Source organism: Meriones unguiculatus, chromosome 10 (genome assembly GCF_030254825.1).
Source record: "Meriones unguiculatus strain TT.TT164.6M chromosome 10, Bangor_MerUng_6.1, whole genome shotgun sequence".
NCBI classification, from domain to species: Eukaryota; Metazoa; Chordata; class Mammalia; order Rodentia; family Muridae; genus Meriones; species Meriones unguiculatus.
In genome coordinates, this window is record NC_083358.1 from 101,708,151 (window position 1) to 101,723,908 (window position 15,758).

Here is a 15,758-nt window from a genome sequence, read left to right on the forward strand (position 1 = left end):
CTCTGCCTGTCTCCGACCAGGGAACTGGCTATCTATGTGAACGAAGAGAAAAGCACAAGCTCCGCAGTGCCCTGTGTGTGCGCTACCCGCTGAACCCCAGCAACATACAATGACAAGAGAAATGGGCAAAAGACAGAGATTTAATTGAATAAAAACTCCAGGCTGTGACAGGGGTGGGAAGACACAAAGCAGTAATTAACAACATAATTTTTTTAAATGATGATACAATTAATTAACATCCCGGGTAAGTGCAAAGAGGAGGGGGAACATCTCTCAGCCAAGAAACACTGCTAAATAAAGGAGAGGAGAACCTGGTGTCTTCAGCAAACCTCTCTGTGCAAATGGCCCTGGTTATCACGGCGTCAGCAAAGCCCACCGCCCACAGAGGGTTTCTCGTACCAGGGGACGCCAACAAGAGAGTCAACGTTGAATTTCAGTTTATTCTGCAACAGATTTCTGTTAATTCTCACCCGTGAGGGAAGGGTCCTGGCTCATAAGAGAAGCCTGTTCCTATCGTTCATGCTTCAGGACTAGAAGGAATGGTCTGGCTGCCCTTGGTGGGGACTTGGGGGGGGGGAGGAACCCAGGAACTGGAAACCTTTCTGGAGTGGGCTTCCATGCCTGATGGAGTCAAAGTGGTCGACTCGGGTGATGAGAGGGCTGGCCGTAACCAGGGCACGGTTTCCTGGAACTGTTGGGATGTTCACTTCTGGGGATGTGTAGCTGGGACATGGAAGGGTCTCTCGGACGGGCCGTTGCCATCCTGTGATTCACACAGACCACACCCTCCTCTCTAAAACCTTATCGTAGAGCATCCCACCTGCCTAAGGGTTTAGGGGTGGCAGCTGGGCATGCGCTTGGAACCCTCTTATGGGAGGATGGGGGACTCACACTAACTTCTGTGCTCCTTACGACCCAGAAAACTCAACTGTCCCCTTCCTACTTGCACTGCTGTGTGGCTGCGGCAGTCACCTTAGCGGGGTCCATCTAGGGTCAAGAAACACAAGGAAGTTACTTGCTTGCTGATACTCTTGTCATGACCTTGTGGGTTTTCTCCCTCTCAAGAGTATGTCCAGGCAGGGGACTCCCTGGCTAGAAAGACTTATCAATTCTAAGAGATTTGGGGAGAAAATCCATCTGTACAAACCAGCTCCTAGCCTAAGGCTCATACTTGGTGGAATGTCGATTCATCTACATTTTACTAGAAAAGTGGGCCTGTTGGCTCATGTCCGATCTGGTCATTCTTCTGGCAAGCAGACGCTACATCAAGTTAGGTCAGCAGAGAAACCTGGTGGCTTGACTTAAAAATCAGAGGGTCACTTTATTAAGTAGCTACACCTACAGCATGGGGCATCTGTAGAGAGTAAGACACGAGGTATGAGGATAGCCTTTGTGTTCTTGACCTTCTGTTGTTGAACGAAGGACTTTTCCAAGTCCTTTTCCTGCAAGTCCTACGGCGCCGAAAATCGGTGCTGTGTAGCCACAAGTTGGAGTAGAAACTAGCCTTCGTGTGCTCAGAGTGCTGTTCAGACTTTAGGCTGAGCAGACCAACCTGCTTCCAGGGCCTGGGAGGAAGGCCATAGCACTCTGTAGAAATGTGCTGTTATAAATACAGTCATTCATGTTTGTTTCCTAAACTGAATTTGGCCTAAGGTAGAGTTCTAATGGAAAAACAAACGAACAAGCAAAGTCTTCTCACTATGACTGAAACAAACAACACAGAATACTTATTCATTTATAGAACTAAAGTTTAAAGTGAATTATTGTCCCAGAGTCTATGGGGCTGAACTAGTCTCTGGATGTCTGGGTTTCAACTAAGAGAAGGCTCTTTGTAGACAGACAGACTCAAAACTATGGTTTGGATTTCAAAATGCCCCATTTCAGAAAAGAACGTGTAATCTAGATTTTTCTTTGCTCTGTTTAGGCATTTTAAACAGCGGCTTGGTACTTCGTGGAATTATAAAGCTATGTATAACACAGGAATCATTCTGGAACATATGCGCCTCCTTTCTTTACAATGAAGGTTATTTTTGAAAACCAAGATCCTGTTTTCAAACAAATGTGATCATTAACTGTGGTGTGTCGGAAAGCATATGGCATGGGTGGTTTCAGCGAGATTGCTCCTAACGAAAATGACTAAGTTCCCACAAGGAATCAAAATGTTTCCAGTTGGGGAAAGCCAACAGAGGGGAGCAGGGATCCCCCGACAGAGTCACAAACATGGCAGAGGTCTCATGATTTCAACATGGGACAAGAGGGCCACATCTTGGCTTGTGTTCCAGCAGTGAAGAGCTTCCAAGAAGAACAATTCACTTCAGAAAGGCTCTTGATTGACAGGTTCCATTCTTGCAGGACACTACGGTATAGCCATGGCCCCATCCTAGTCTGCCTTCTCCAGGAGTGAACATTAGGTGGAGGCACAAAATTTCAGAGAGTCAGTCTGTCTTTCCCCCCAAGACGGCTATTTTACACTGTATTTCCCAGAACCAACTTCTGGGCCCTCCAACTCTTTGTTTTGTATCTCTAATCGTTGCGTTTTTCTTTCTTTCTCGACAGCAGACCCAAACAAAGTGAAAAACCACAAAAACATCACCTTGGGAGACAGAAAAGACTAAGACAGATCTGATCACACATGAAAAGTGTCGGGGCCTTGCCCTGCGCGAGAGCAGTGAAGACCACGGGCTGGCAGGCAGTGGCCGCTGCGGCTGCCATCACCACGACTGCACAAACACTGCATTTAGACGACTGAAACAAGTGTGAAAAGAACATTGCTGAGTCCCGTCGGCTCCGCCGTGCAGCTCATGGTGTCGGAGGTGGTTTCGGAGATGGGCATGAGCTCTCACTGTCGAAGCTGGCAGCTCGGCCCTGCCACTGTAGGGAGGAGAAAAACCTGGTCATTTGTTGCCAGCGTAATCGACAGCCCATGCATTTTGTCTACCTCTCCAGGCCTCAGGAAGCTTTCTAGACGTTTGCTGTCAGCCATGCAGAAACCTAAGGGTACAAGCTCAGAGCTTCTTGTTTGGAAGACTTGGTTTTCAGAAAAGATCTACTGCAGACCTAATTTCACCTTCCTGTACACTATGTGTATAAAAGCACGTGCGCACACGTGTGTGTGTGTGTGTGTGTGTGTGTGTGTCTGTGTCTGTGTGTGTGTGTGTTTTAATGAGCTATGACTGGACCTTTTCTGAGTGCTTTGGCCATTTTTCACACACTGAAAATCAGATTATATTAGCAGTGAAGAGAGGCAGTGTGTGCCCTTACTGCCAAGAACCTACGGTCATGAATTATTAGTAATTTGTCTGGGAGCTGTTAGCACAGGGAAAAAAAAAAAAAACAACCCTGATGCTGCTTTGATTGAGGCTCTCTTCTTCAGTCTTAAGGTATCCTATGAGCATTTGCACCAGCTTTGTGAAGGGGTAGGAAGTGAGGAGACACAGCTCAGCCCTGCCTCTCCCCACTCCTCTAACACCTTTCTCTTCCTCACCTCCTTCCAGGGCCTGTTGAAGATGATGTAATGAGGCATAATGGAGAGTAAGAGCTGGCAGAGGATGGATGGACCTACGCCTGGATCCACTAGACCCTTCTTCCGATGAAACCGTCAGTCATGACTGCGTGATGTTTGCTGGCCAGAGCTCTGACCCCATGAATATTGCTGACCTACCTGAGAATGCTCTAACTTCAAAGTGAGTGAGTGTCTCCTGCTCACTCACTCCTAGGGGGGCTTGGAAGAACCAGTACTCTCCCATTGCCTGCAGGATAGGCAAGAAAGAGAGAGAGAGAGAGAGGGAGAGAGAGAGCGAGGGGGGAGGGGCAAGCCAAGTGGTCAAGATGGCTCTCTGAACTGCAAACGCAGCCCCGTTCTGCTTTTCATGAGCTCTAGGGATCCCTGTTGTGGAGCTATGACACAGAGAAGGCATGCTTCGATGACCGTGGGAGTGAATCGGGTCGGGGGGCAAACATTCCCTTTCTCAGTAGTTTCCAGGCAGAGCGGAGCTGCGTGAGAAGTAGACCACAGTACAGCCAGCACTGTGAATGGAGCGCCTTTGGGGTCAAGGAGAGCTGGGGGCTCCTTTCCCCTTAGCACTCCCTGTGCAGCCACACTGAAGGTTTCTACAACTAACTGAGGACCATAGACATGTGGATAACAGACAGGGCATGCGCCCAACCTGAACACTCTCAGTGTGTCAGAACCAGAGGTGAATTTGGGACGTCACCCAGTCTAGCCCTCTTAGTCTTACAAGTAGGCAAACAGAGACACAGAGAAGTCAAGACACAGGCAGTTAAGAGCAGGGCCAGGACCCAGTCGGTCTCCTCACTCTCAACTCATTGTCCTTCCTATGGTCACCTTGCCACTGTGTGCCACCACGCTGGCGTGGGACCACGCCCTAGGGGAGGAAAGAGACACAAAGTACAACCGGAAACCTAACGTCTTCAGGGCCACCCCAGGTACTTACTCCTAACTCCTGTGGCTGTCTCTCCGCTCGCAGCATCCACGTGAATGAAATCACAACCGAGGGGTCCCCTGGTGAGATATTTTAGATACATAAATGCCTGGTTCTTGAGCCCCCTGTGGCTTCTGGCTCCAGGGTTTCTCAAGGTGACGTAAGGTGATTCCTGGCGCTATGACTCAGCAGCAACGTCAAGTTTCTCCTTTACTACCTTCAGACTCTGCGATTACTGGCTTCTCCCCTGGGAAAGCATGCCACTGAGACAACCTGACCCGCAGGTCAGGGCAGAGACCAGGAAGTGGCCGGGAGAAGCATCTTTTCGCCTAACAGCCCGGAGGGTAGTCACACAGAACAGAGCTGTTCATCTGGAACAAATGAAGAGGGAACGCTGGCTCCCTCCTAGCCCGATTCTCTCCTCTGAAGATAAACAAAGGGAAGAGATGGGGTTCATGGACAATGTGAATGACTCCAGCAGGCTTCTCACGGTGGTTCCGAAATAGCAGAAAACCTGGCCCCGGCACAAAGGGAGCTTATTGTTCTGGGGCAGCTGTGTCCCACTCAGGTCCTTTGCTGTACCGAAATGGGTAATGTTCCAACCGAGAGCTCAAAATCTTATGTCAGGTGATCTGAACAAGGCCTTTTGTTAATGAAGCACCTTGAGTAAGGTCACTGGCCAAATCAGCTCCGGGTGTGTGTGTGTGGGGGGGGGCAACAATGACACTTAGCACAGGAGGAAAGGGATTTTTATTCATGAGGGATCCCAGCAGGGAAAAGATACCTTTCCAGTTAATTTGTTTCCCTCAACCTTAATTTTAAACCCCAAACAGTCAAGCGTGCGTGGTGCTCTCTGTTCTCATTAATTAAAAAGAAAAAAAAAAAATAATCACAGCACTTGCAACTCTGCTAAGGGAGGTGTGAGACAAACATGGGGGGCTGAGTAGAGGTTAGGCCATTTATCATCTCAAGAGCCGGGAAGATTCCTTTCCGGGTTACACAAATACAAGATCTGAGCTTCAGGCTAAACAGAGCCCCGTAGAAGGCAAGGTGGGTGGACACGGGTGAAAAGAACCCAAGGAACACGGAGTGACTAGGTCATATTAGCCAGGTGAGGTTGTAGGCGCAGTTTTGTAAAGGTTCTTAAAGTGTGGGTGTTAAGAGGGGCAGTGGAAACCACCCCCACGCGTTCTGCCCAAACCCGAAGTTGCCAAAACAAATGCCATTTTCAGCCTTTCCTCACAGAGTCAGCCAATCCGCTGAGTATAAAACGGAGAGCAGAAGGGGTGGGGGAGGGGGGTTCCCCAAGCTGCCAGGTCAAGGAAAAAAAGTAAGCCCAAAGGATATGAATCAATTTAATCTCTTTTTTTGTTTCCCATATACAGTTACTTTCCCTTTACCGTCTCATCAAATATTCATTTTCAAGGGCTTCGCGCCACTTTATCTTTCTTGCCTTTGTCATCTGGACGAGCCAGTTGGAGTTTCTCAAAGAAAAGGCCCTTGGAATCAATCATTTGGCTTAATTAGACGGTATTCATCATGATTCCAGGATCAAGGCCCGTCACTTTTGGGGTACCTTGCATTTCATTCCAGTCACTGCTCTGGTGGTTTCTTTCTCTGCCAGAGGGAAGGGCCTGGCAATGGTGACCCACTATTGGAGAGCCAAGATAAAGAGATGCAGTGTCGGTTCCTGAGCCCTTTTGTCACTGAGCATTTGTCAGAAAGGCTGAGATGGGAGTGTCTTACCCTCTCGTTTATCAACCAGAAAACCAAAGATCAGAGGAGGACAGGGAACGCCTGAACTGTCTCAGCCTGCCAAGGGCCTCTTAGCTCTCATTCCACACCAGGCCCCCAAACCACCGGAAACTGGTTACTATGCCTACGCTGTTCTTACATGTCTCCACAGCATTGTAACGGGAGCAGGGATTAAGGCATTACACCTGGTCCCTGGATTGAATCCACATGGACTTTGGTGAGGTGTCAGAGCGGGTTCAAGTTGGCTGGCACTCTGCCCAGTAGTGCCTACTTGTGACTGGAGCAGGACCCTCACCCACACCATGAAGAGCTCCCTCTGGCTGAGAGGGTAGGGCTCTGCAAAGGGTGAAGGAGCCCTCAGAGACTGGTCACTCACTGAAGTGCCACAGCTGTGGTAAAATTCCCCACAGCCACAGTCACAAGACTGGATGGAAAGACCAGAGTTGACAGGATCTGTGGCCTGATACCACCTCAGGGCCTGAGGAGGTAAACTGACTAGTCTGGCTCCCTGGAAGCCGCTGTTTCCCACCGATTTCAACAGGCCCTTTGCTTTTCCTCTTTCTCAGGGTGGCACCTCAAACCATGGTCGGATTTCTGTACCCACCCTGAGAAGGGAAGGAGGTCTGCAGGTGCTCAGGTGTGCCGTGCCTTTTCTGATCAGAGTGGGCTCAGGGAGGGGCTTTTAAAGGCCATGTGACAGAAGAGAGAAATCTTTGGTTTTCATACTGAGTTTTCTGTTTTGTACAGTTCTCTAGACCTAGTGGGTGCCTCCTTGGATGAAGGAATCATCACCCAGATTTCCAGGATGGGCCGGGTGGGTATGAGACACTGAAAATGAAGCCCAAGGCTTGACCGACCACCCCATCATCCCAACACGCTCAAGGAAAAGCAGCAGGCCTGGGGAGCGTCAAGCTGACAGATGCCAGGATCTTCCATCTGTTGGGTTTGGTGCAGATGGGACAGACAATAAATATTCCTCAAGGCTTCCACCAAGGAAGTGATGGGCTCAGGAGAGGCCAAGGTTGGAGCCCTAGCTTTGCTAGAACTCGGGCCCCCAGCTTTCCCTAGAAGGTGTGATATTTTGACACCGTACTTGCTCTGTCCCGGTGATGGGGAGACACAGCGTGCAGCAGAGAGGACTGTGGTCTCCGAATGTATCATCTAAGACGTGAAAACTGCCAAGTGGCAGCTGTCTGGAACCTCGGGGAACTTACTGTTCTGACTGGGGCAGAATTTCTTGCCAATTCTGATCTCACACCCCACCCCACCCCCACCCTCCCTCAGGGCTTTACTCCTGCAGGACTAAATTGGCTCAGGAGCTTTGTTGTGAAAGCTTTCCAGGCCCCACACAAGTAGACTGCTGGGAAGACGTCTCCAGAGTTCTCACTTTCCATTAAGAACTCTGTGTTGCGCTTGAACTTTGCTTCTTTTTTTATTTTTATTTTTTATTTTTTGAGACAAGGTCCTATGTAGCCCACATTGGGCTCAAACTTGCTATGAAGCTGAGGATGACTTTCATTGAGCGTTAAACCCTCCTGCCGAGCACTGGGGCTTCAGGGATGTGCCACCACACCTAACTTCAGGCAGCGCTGGGGATGGAACTCAGGGCTTCATGCATGCTAAGCCAGGAGCCTACCCACTGGATGACACCCATAGCCCCATCACTGTTACTTTTGAAATGCTCACAACGTTTTGCCAGGCAGCCTCCATCTCCTCCCTCGTCTGTTCTACACTAGATGCTCCCCATGCCTCCTTTCCATTAAAGGCCCAGGACTCACAGCAGCCGTCTGCCATTCTGCAGCCCACGCCACCATGCAGTAAGCATGCCAATGACCAGGCAACCTCACCCACCTCTTTGAAGGATTTCTTTACCTCCACCAAGGAGTGCCAGTGTGCAATGGGCTTCCGTGGATATGCCAGCATCTCGTTCCAGTGGTCCCTGCCAAGGCCTTCGGCATTGATCCCCACTCTACAGACTCCTATGATCTCATTGTGGCCGACTCTGAGGGAGAAACAAAGGTCTTAGCATTCATTGGCCATTCAGACGCCCCCAGAAAGGGAGGTCTTTTGGGGGTGGGACTCTGTTTAGTATATCTAACTCAGAACCACAAGCTCTGAAAACCAGTGCTTTTGTGGGTGTTAGGCTACCGGTGGCCCCGAGGCTTGGCCCAACCTCTTAAGTAAGGTAAAGGGACTTAAAGAAGACAGCAAAGGCTACAAACATATCTGAAATCTCAGGAAACAGTGGCAGAAAGCCTGGCTGGGTGTTAAGAGTCTGTCTTTTCCCTTATTTGACTTGGGAAGTATGTTACGAGTCCTCTGGAGATTCAGGCACTTGGAAATAAACCAACCTGCTCTGAGCATCATTTCTCCATACCACTATTGTCTAGGCTGTGATTTATTCACTCAGCAAGAACATAAATCATCTCTCAAGTACGTGAGTCAAGCACCTACTATGCCAGAGAGGTTGAACTAAAAACTGAGGATTGAGGCTTTATTGTGTGATTTCTGTATCCTACAGCCAAAATTATTCAGGGAGAGGAGTCATGAGAGATGGAGTAGTTGAAAAAATATTTCTGAGCAAACCTTAGGAAGTAAAAATAAAAAAAAGAGGTGAAAAGGGAGGGGGGATTTAGTGGGGTGGTCATTTGGGGTCCAGAGGATGGGAGGTCTGTGCAATGAGAGCCAGTGGTGGTTTTTCAGAAGGGCAAGACCAGGAGAAAAGCAACCAGGCAGCTGTGTCCTGAGTCTGGAGGCTGACTTAGGGCGGAGAGTGATGGGGGCTTCATCGCCACCCTGCAGGAAAGGAGATACTAGAGCTGCATTTGAAAGGACAGAAGACAGGAGTCGGTGGCAAGCAGAAGAAAAGTAGTCGGGAATGAATTCAGGGAACCTGACAGCTAGAGTTACCCCTGATGGGACCAGGCCGGAAAGGGAAGCTGTAGCATTTAGTACGGGGAGCCCGTGCTCCTTTTCAAATCCCTATGTCTTTCTTAATGAAGCCAATGGGCCCCAAGTAGCAGGTCTGAGGTCAAGGGCCCCTATGCTGTCTTGGAGGAGAGTGATCAGACCCCTCTGGGCAGGCTCCTACCGATCGTAGTCCATCACGGAGATGAGCAGGCTCACTTGGTCCATGTTTTCTGGAGGGATGTCAAAGATGATGGCCTCGTTGTAGACGGGGTTCAGGGTGTTCTTTTTGATGGTTGTTTTCTTCTTTTTCAGCCTCCGCCCATCACACAGCAGGGAGACTTTAACATAGGGATCTGTGTCAATGAGGGCAATGCAAGAAGACAGTACATTAAGCTGATTTTTGTTGTTGCTGTTGTTTGGTGGATTTTTGACATGGGTTCTACTCTGTAGTCCAGGCCAGCCTCAAAGTCACAACCATCTGCCTGCCTCAGCCTTTCCAAGTGCTGAGGTGACAGGTGTAAGCCATCATTAGACAGATGTTTGTAAGCAGCGTTTGTCACAGAGGGACTGGATCCCTGGACCTCATGCTGCTCATCAGACAGGATCAGTGGGTTAAGATAATTAAGTCACCTTGTATTTATGTAGCACACCTGTCTCTGAGGACGCTCCACGCTTAGTAAACTCGGTCTTTAGCTACCTTTGTATTCTTGGAAGGGCGCCTAATGGAGTGTCACTAATTAGGAAAAGCAGCCCCAATTTAGACAAGACTCTTGTCAATGGTTATATAGTTCCTCGCCCTAAATCTCAGCTGCTCTCTCTTTGGCAGGAGAGCTCAAAAGATCATTGAAGCTAACAAAAGCACCATTTCTTTCACCTATACAGAATCATTTTTTCCTCTGGAGTTCTGCCAGCTTTGTAACCAAAGGATAAAGGGGTTAAGAATCGGATGCAGTGATGCCCAGGGGACAGCCACAAGTTAGAAAGAAGCAATGGCACCAGTCACAATGCTGTTCCTGTCCTCTCTACTCGAAGACATGATTTTGGGTCTCATTGTCCCAGTAATCTCATTTCCATTTGGAATCAAGCAGCAGGGATGTGGCCCTGCTTTGCCACTTCCCTGGAAGCCATTTCCTGGCTACTTCTGAGCAGTGAAGCAAGGAGCAACTGTGGCCAGGAGAGGGAGTGAGGCAGCCCACCTCCACCCCCAAAGACTCAGGGCAGCTGGTTGACATTTTATTTCTCAGTGGGATCTTGGATTCTCTCCATGATGCAAAGAGATGTCTTTTTTATTAAACTTCCACGTACCTCCTAATCTTCTCTCCCTTTAGCTTTGTGAATGGGTATTTCACGGTCATCTTTCTACCCTGAAATTTTCTACTCAGCCAAACGAAGGGACACCTATTATATCGCATAGCACAGGTGTCTCAGTCACCACCATAATTATTGTTTGTGCTGCACAGCTGAAGAAAGAGGACAACTCACAGGCAATAATAGCTTTGAGACCTTGATGTGTTCAGATGCCTTCTTGTCCAGAAGCCAGGGCTCATGGGAACCTGTCAGGAGGCCTGAGCCACAGTCGCCCCTCTCCTGGCTCTGTAGTTCTGAGGTGTGTGGTTGCGCCTCCTGAGCCCCTGAGCACCCACTAGGCCTTGTACCATTTGGCGTCATGCTGGGGAAAGGGCAGATGATGGCTACCGACAGAGTAAGAGCCAGAGAAACTGTACCCCTGAGAGATGAGCCCAACCACGCTCCAAGCCTTGAAAGCATTTTCACAGACATCCAAGTGGGCTGCTGACTAACCAGTGTGACGGTGGCAGCTGCGCCTTAGCCACGGGGACGCTTGGGTTTATGGAGGAACTGGGGAGACCATGAGGAGTTTAATCAACCTCCTATCTCTGACTGTATACTTTCAGGGACCCCCACTAAGGGGAGCGTTGGGAGCTTGCATGCCACAGCTATCTGGTTTTCACGGGCTCCTTTCCCTATGGCTATTCTCCAGGACAACATTCAGGTCTCCTCGAGTGAAAAGAGCCCGGCCCAAGACCCGTCTTTAATATTCAAGTCTTCCCAGCTACACACTGCTTTAGAAGGCATCTCTGGCTTTGCACCACCTTGTTCCTCTTCCATTCCTCGTTCCAGACACCCCATTCAGAACACACTTCCATGTAAGGAAAACACAGGCATAGCCACTCGTCCCATAAGCCACTGGGCCAGTGCCTTCTTCCCCAGCTCTGTCCACCATTCCTATAGGGAGTATCTGGTTTATAACACTGAGCGAGCAGAGTTCTTTCAGCAGGAATCAAGCTTTTGCCAGCATCCAAGAGGCTAATCAGAAATCAGACGTGACCGCTCCCCAGGGTGCTTCAGGGAAATGTTTGTGGCACTTTGTGGAGTGGAGGCCCCAGATGATCTTTGAGGCCTCTTCCTCTCTATGATGCCCTGAGTGCCAGAGGCCTGAAACCCAGCACCACATTCCTGTGTCACTGTGCGGGAGTCATCAGAATCCAGCATTTGGGACCTGCTCTGTGCTAAGAAATGGCCATCATCAGGCTTACTGCACATTTACAGTGTAAACCATTTATCATTGGTATCTCTGCTTCATAGACAGAAAAGAGGGATTAAATGACTTGCCTGGGAGTTGGCCCCAGGCTTGACCCCAAAGGCGCTTTTGATCACTGGATATAAAGCAGTATAAACCAGAGGCAGCAGAGACAAAAGGGTTAGCCCACACTTTCGCAGCCTACTGGTCTTTATTATCACTTTGTGCTATTTTTGTTGTCATGGTTCTAGGAAATAGGCTTAGATGGTTGATTCTGGGCTAGTTTAGGTCAAGGAGAACAGGAAGATCGTTGGCTTTAGAGGTCAGTGCTGCTGTGAGTCTAGAAGAGAACTTATGGAGCTCCATTTTTTTCCCCGTGTTGGTCCAATGGCAGAAGGCAAGGACAACCTCAGCCTCAACAGACAGACGAGGTAGCACTAGGTGCCCTGGTCATGCTGGTATCTACTCCATCACCTTGGGCCAGACTCACATGCGCTACATAAATTCATTCATTCACCTTCACTCATTCGTTCATTAGTCCGTACTTAATGAATGCCTATGACGTTTCGCGCATTGCTCTAGAGGCTCTGATGTTTTAGCATTTACAGAACCCAGCCAAGATTTAACAGGAAGGGAAGGGAAGAGGGAAAGCTGTGAAGGGAGAGGTTGGAACTTTTAACATTAAAAACAATGCTTTCATCCAAAACCATCTGATTTACAGCAGCCCTTGTCATTACCTTACGGCTTCACTCTGAGATCACACTCTAGCACATCAATTTGATTACTGCAGAGAAGACAGTGTTGGGGACCAGAGCAGCAAAATCCTATTTCCCTCAGCCGCCTCGAGAGTCCTTAGTGAATTTCTGTCCTCGAGTGCACCTATTTTGGTATTAAAATGAAATCTACATTGGCTGTATTTGAGGGAAGCTGGCTTGTTGTTGCCTGAGAGCTTTCCCCATGTCAGCAGAGGCTCATGGTGCTCTCTGCTGCATCCTGATACAAGTCAGCTGTTTCGGGGGGGGGGGGCGGGAGAAGGAAGAGCTCAGGGGCCCTCAGTGAGGGCTTTTGGACTGAAGTGGGCACTGTGGTGACTGTTGGAGGCTGGAGCGGGGACTTGAAAGGGATAAAAACAAACAAACAACAAAAAACAAAACAAACAAACAAAAGACCCAAACCTCTAAGCCTGAAACCTCTTTCTCCATCTTCATAAGGCCTAGGTCCAGAGGTTTTCAGCTGGACCATCATCTCTTTTCTTTTTAATCTCTGCGATGGTGGGTACTGAATGCAGGATTTTAGTCATGCTAATCAAGTACTCTCTTTAGCATGTGCTACTGTACCTGGTTCTTGTACTTTTGTGACAGGGTCTCACTATGTAGCTCAGGCTGGCTTTGAAGTTGCTATCTGCCTAGACTAGCCTCAAACTTGCAATTTTCTTCCTTCAGCATCCCAGAAGCTGGGAATTTAAGTGTGTGACACTGTTCAGTGTCACCACCATCATTCTTATTTTCCAGCACTTGTAATCATATTCCCAGGAGAATAAGTAATGAATGAAACACCTGGGAAATCCTTTACTGCCTTTTTATTCAAGTTCAGAGGTGCCTCCTGTGTGCTTTTACACTGATAATCAGAATGGTTTGAAGGGCCTCTGGGAAAACAAACTGAACCTTTCCCCACCTTCAGCTTCCTGATGCAGCCCCTTCTGGTCCGGGAAAACGCTTTGGAAGGCTTCACTTCTACACATCTCCAGACAGTCTGAACTATGGGGGAGGAGCTTTCCAGACCTCAAACCACCGCTTTGTTAACTTTCCCCTAGGACAACCTGCAAAGTGGCAGGAAAGGTCAAGCCTCTTGTACTACATCAAGCCTGCAAGTTTCTGCTGCTGCCTTCACACAAGCATCTCCCCGTGGCTGGAGCTGCACTAGATTTTTCCTTTATGCTGTGCTGAGGCCAGTGTAGGGGCTCTGCAAGAAAACCACAAACAGTCGAATACAGAGACGCTTTGCTTTCCAGCACATTCACTCCTTTGGCTGAGTTTGCAGACTGTTGCCCTAGGCCTGAGTAGGCCTGACTGACACTGACTGACATTCCAACTCCAGATAACTTCTGTAGGAACTGGAAAGGCAGCTGCTGCTAAGAAAGACACTAATAAAAATAGTATCTACCCAATGCTTACAAGTTCATGGATCACTGTGGATATTCTGAATCCAACCAGCGCCCAGCGTTAAATTAACCAAAACAAACTGCTACAGTTTAGATCTTCAACGTCCCTCAAGGATATGGAAGCCTCGGTCCTGTGGCAAAGTCATGGCAGAAACTCTAGGCTCCTGTGGACATGCCCTTGAAAGGGATATTAGGACCTCGGCCCCACTCCTTCTCTTTTTGTCTCTTAGCTGACATGAAGGAACAGGTGCTCCTAACAGGTGTCGCTGCCATGATGTATTGTGCTACCATAGGCCCAAAGCAGGAGGGTCAAATGACTGTGGGCTGAAACCTTTGAACTTGTAAGCCAAAGAATCTTTTCCTTAGTCAAGCCGGCTATCGCAGATCTATGCCCACACAGAGGCAGACCCTCAGTACAGAAACCACAGCTTTACATAGGAAGGAGGCTGGCAGAGTGGGCATAGATACAGGCAGTTTGTCTCCCAAGAACAGTGGCAATTCTTGCCCTTTCTCCCCGAATTCTCCTCTAAATCCCACTGTTTGGACTTCAGAGAGGCGAAACGATAACCCCCAGGGGTAAGAGAGGTACCTGAGTAGCCTGTGATGTCCATCGCCTTGAGATTGCGACACTTGATCACTGTGAGGGTCAGCCTGCCCGCTGTGGGCAGGTAGCAGAGGGAGAACATGATCTCTCCCAAGTCCACACTTTCCTGCAAAAGAAGCAGATGAAAGAGCAGGTGAGCAGTGTTTGCTAAGTAAGGGCTGTGGGGGAACTCTGGAGCCCAAAGCGTTTGGAACTGCAGTAGTGAATGTATTTAAAACCCAAGAGACTGGTCTAGTCTGGTACCTGGGAACAAAAGGCAATTACGGTGATGTCCCTTCAAGTGACCACCTCTTCATTATTGTTTCTTCTCCTTTTCCTGCTCCTCCTTCTTCTTCTTGATCCTTCTTCATTTAAATTTTGAGGCCAGTTTAAGGCTGACCTCAGACTTGCTCTGCAGCTAAGGATGATCTTGAACTTCTCACTCTCCTGCTTCTACCCTCTGAGTGCTGGCCTGGCTTACAAGTTTGCATCACCATACCTAGTTTATGAGTTGCTGGGCAAGCATTCCGCCAACTGAGCTCCAGCCCGTCCTTCCCACCTTTGATCAGATTCTGGTACTATTATTGTATCTGTCCCTGCTGTGGATACTAGCTCTCTGTGTGCCATTGGCTGCAGACTTTTGGTGTCTTTTATGTCCTGTTACTGACCCTCTGACTTCCTGCCTATCTAGTCACATGGTCAGAACACACGCTCCGGCCCCTGAATCATCCTTCTTCCAGGACATCTGCAACTCTTTTTTCCTCTGTTTCTCAGCTTATTTGTCTCTCAGCACCCGGCTGCCTTGGCCCCAGGCACTATCTTCCTGTTTAGAAGTAGACGTGCTGGGAACTGATACCATGCTGAGGCCATGCGGCCAACCAGCCAGATGTACACTGGTTATCCTGTGCTTTATGACCCGCCTCACATCTGCTCTGTCTTCTTCCCTAAAATATGGTGATCCTTCAGAAATCCACGCACACTCTCCCACCCCAGAATCATCCTGCCGAGGGATTCCCAGAAGGATTCTGAGAGAGCAGAGAATGTCCCTTCCTAGAAAGTCATAGAATCTTTCCAGAGAGAATGGCAAGCATGTCCATCTGTTGTATGACATAGCACCTCGCCAGATTGCTTTCTGTGCCTGCTTGTTGAAAGGGAGTGGGGGTAGACAGCTTAGAATTCAAAGATGCTGAACTGTCTCCCAGAGGTAAGTTAGTCAGGGGAGGAGGTGGAGAAAGAAGAGAAGGTCAGAGTTTGAAGTGGTTCTGATTCTAGATGGGGCCTTCTACTTGTTCATTCATCCGCCCATTTATTCAGCCAGAAATATTTATTGAACATCTGTTATGTGCTAGGTGTTGATTTTATGAAGAA

At 48.8% G+C, this 15,758-nt stretch overlaps 1 protein-coding gene across 9 annotated transcripts in view; it reads right to left on the reverse strand.

Annotated features, from left to right (window-relative positions):
• Positions 1-229: 229 nt before the first annotated feature.
• Syt6 (synaptotagmin 6) overlaps positions 230-15,758 on the reverse strand; it is a 57,028-nt gene continuing 41,499 nt past the window's right edge. For 6 of the 9 annotated variants that reach the window (XM_021634197.2, XM_021634199.2, XM_021634201.2 and 3 more), the window contains exons 4-7: positions 14,397-14,517; positions 9,289-9,460; positions 8,049-8,199; positions 230-2,871 (exon numbers count right to left, since the gene is read on the reverse strand). In XM_021634197.2, the coding sequence (XP_021489872.1) occupies positions 2,800-2,871; positions 8,049-8,199; positions 9,289-9,460; positions 14,397-14,517 (516 nt within the window). In that variant the 3' untranslated portion in view covers positions 230-2,799. Of the gene's footprint in view, positions 2,872-4,454; positions 4,523-8,048; positions 8,200-9,288; positions 9,461-14,396; positions 14,518-15,758 lie in introns of all 9 variants that reach the window. The other 3 variants (XR_002476331.2, XR_002476332.2, XM_021634196.2) reach the window with 3 other exon arrangements.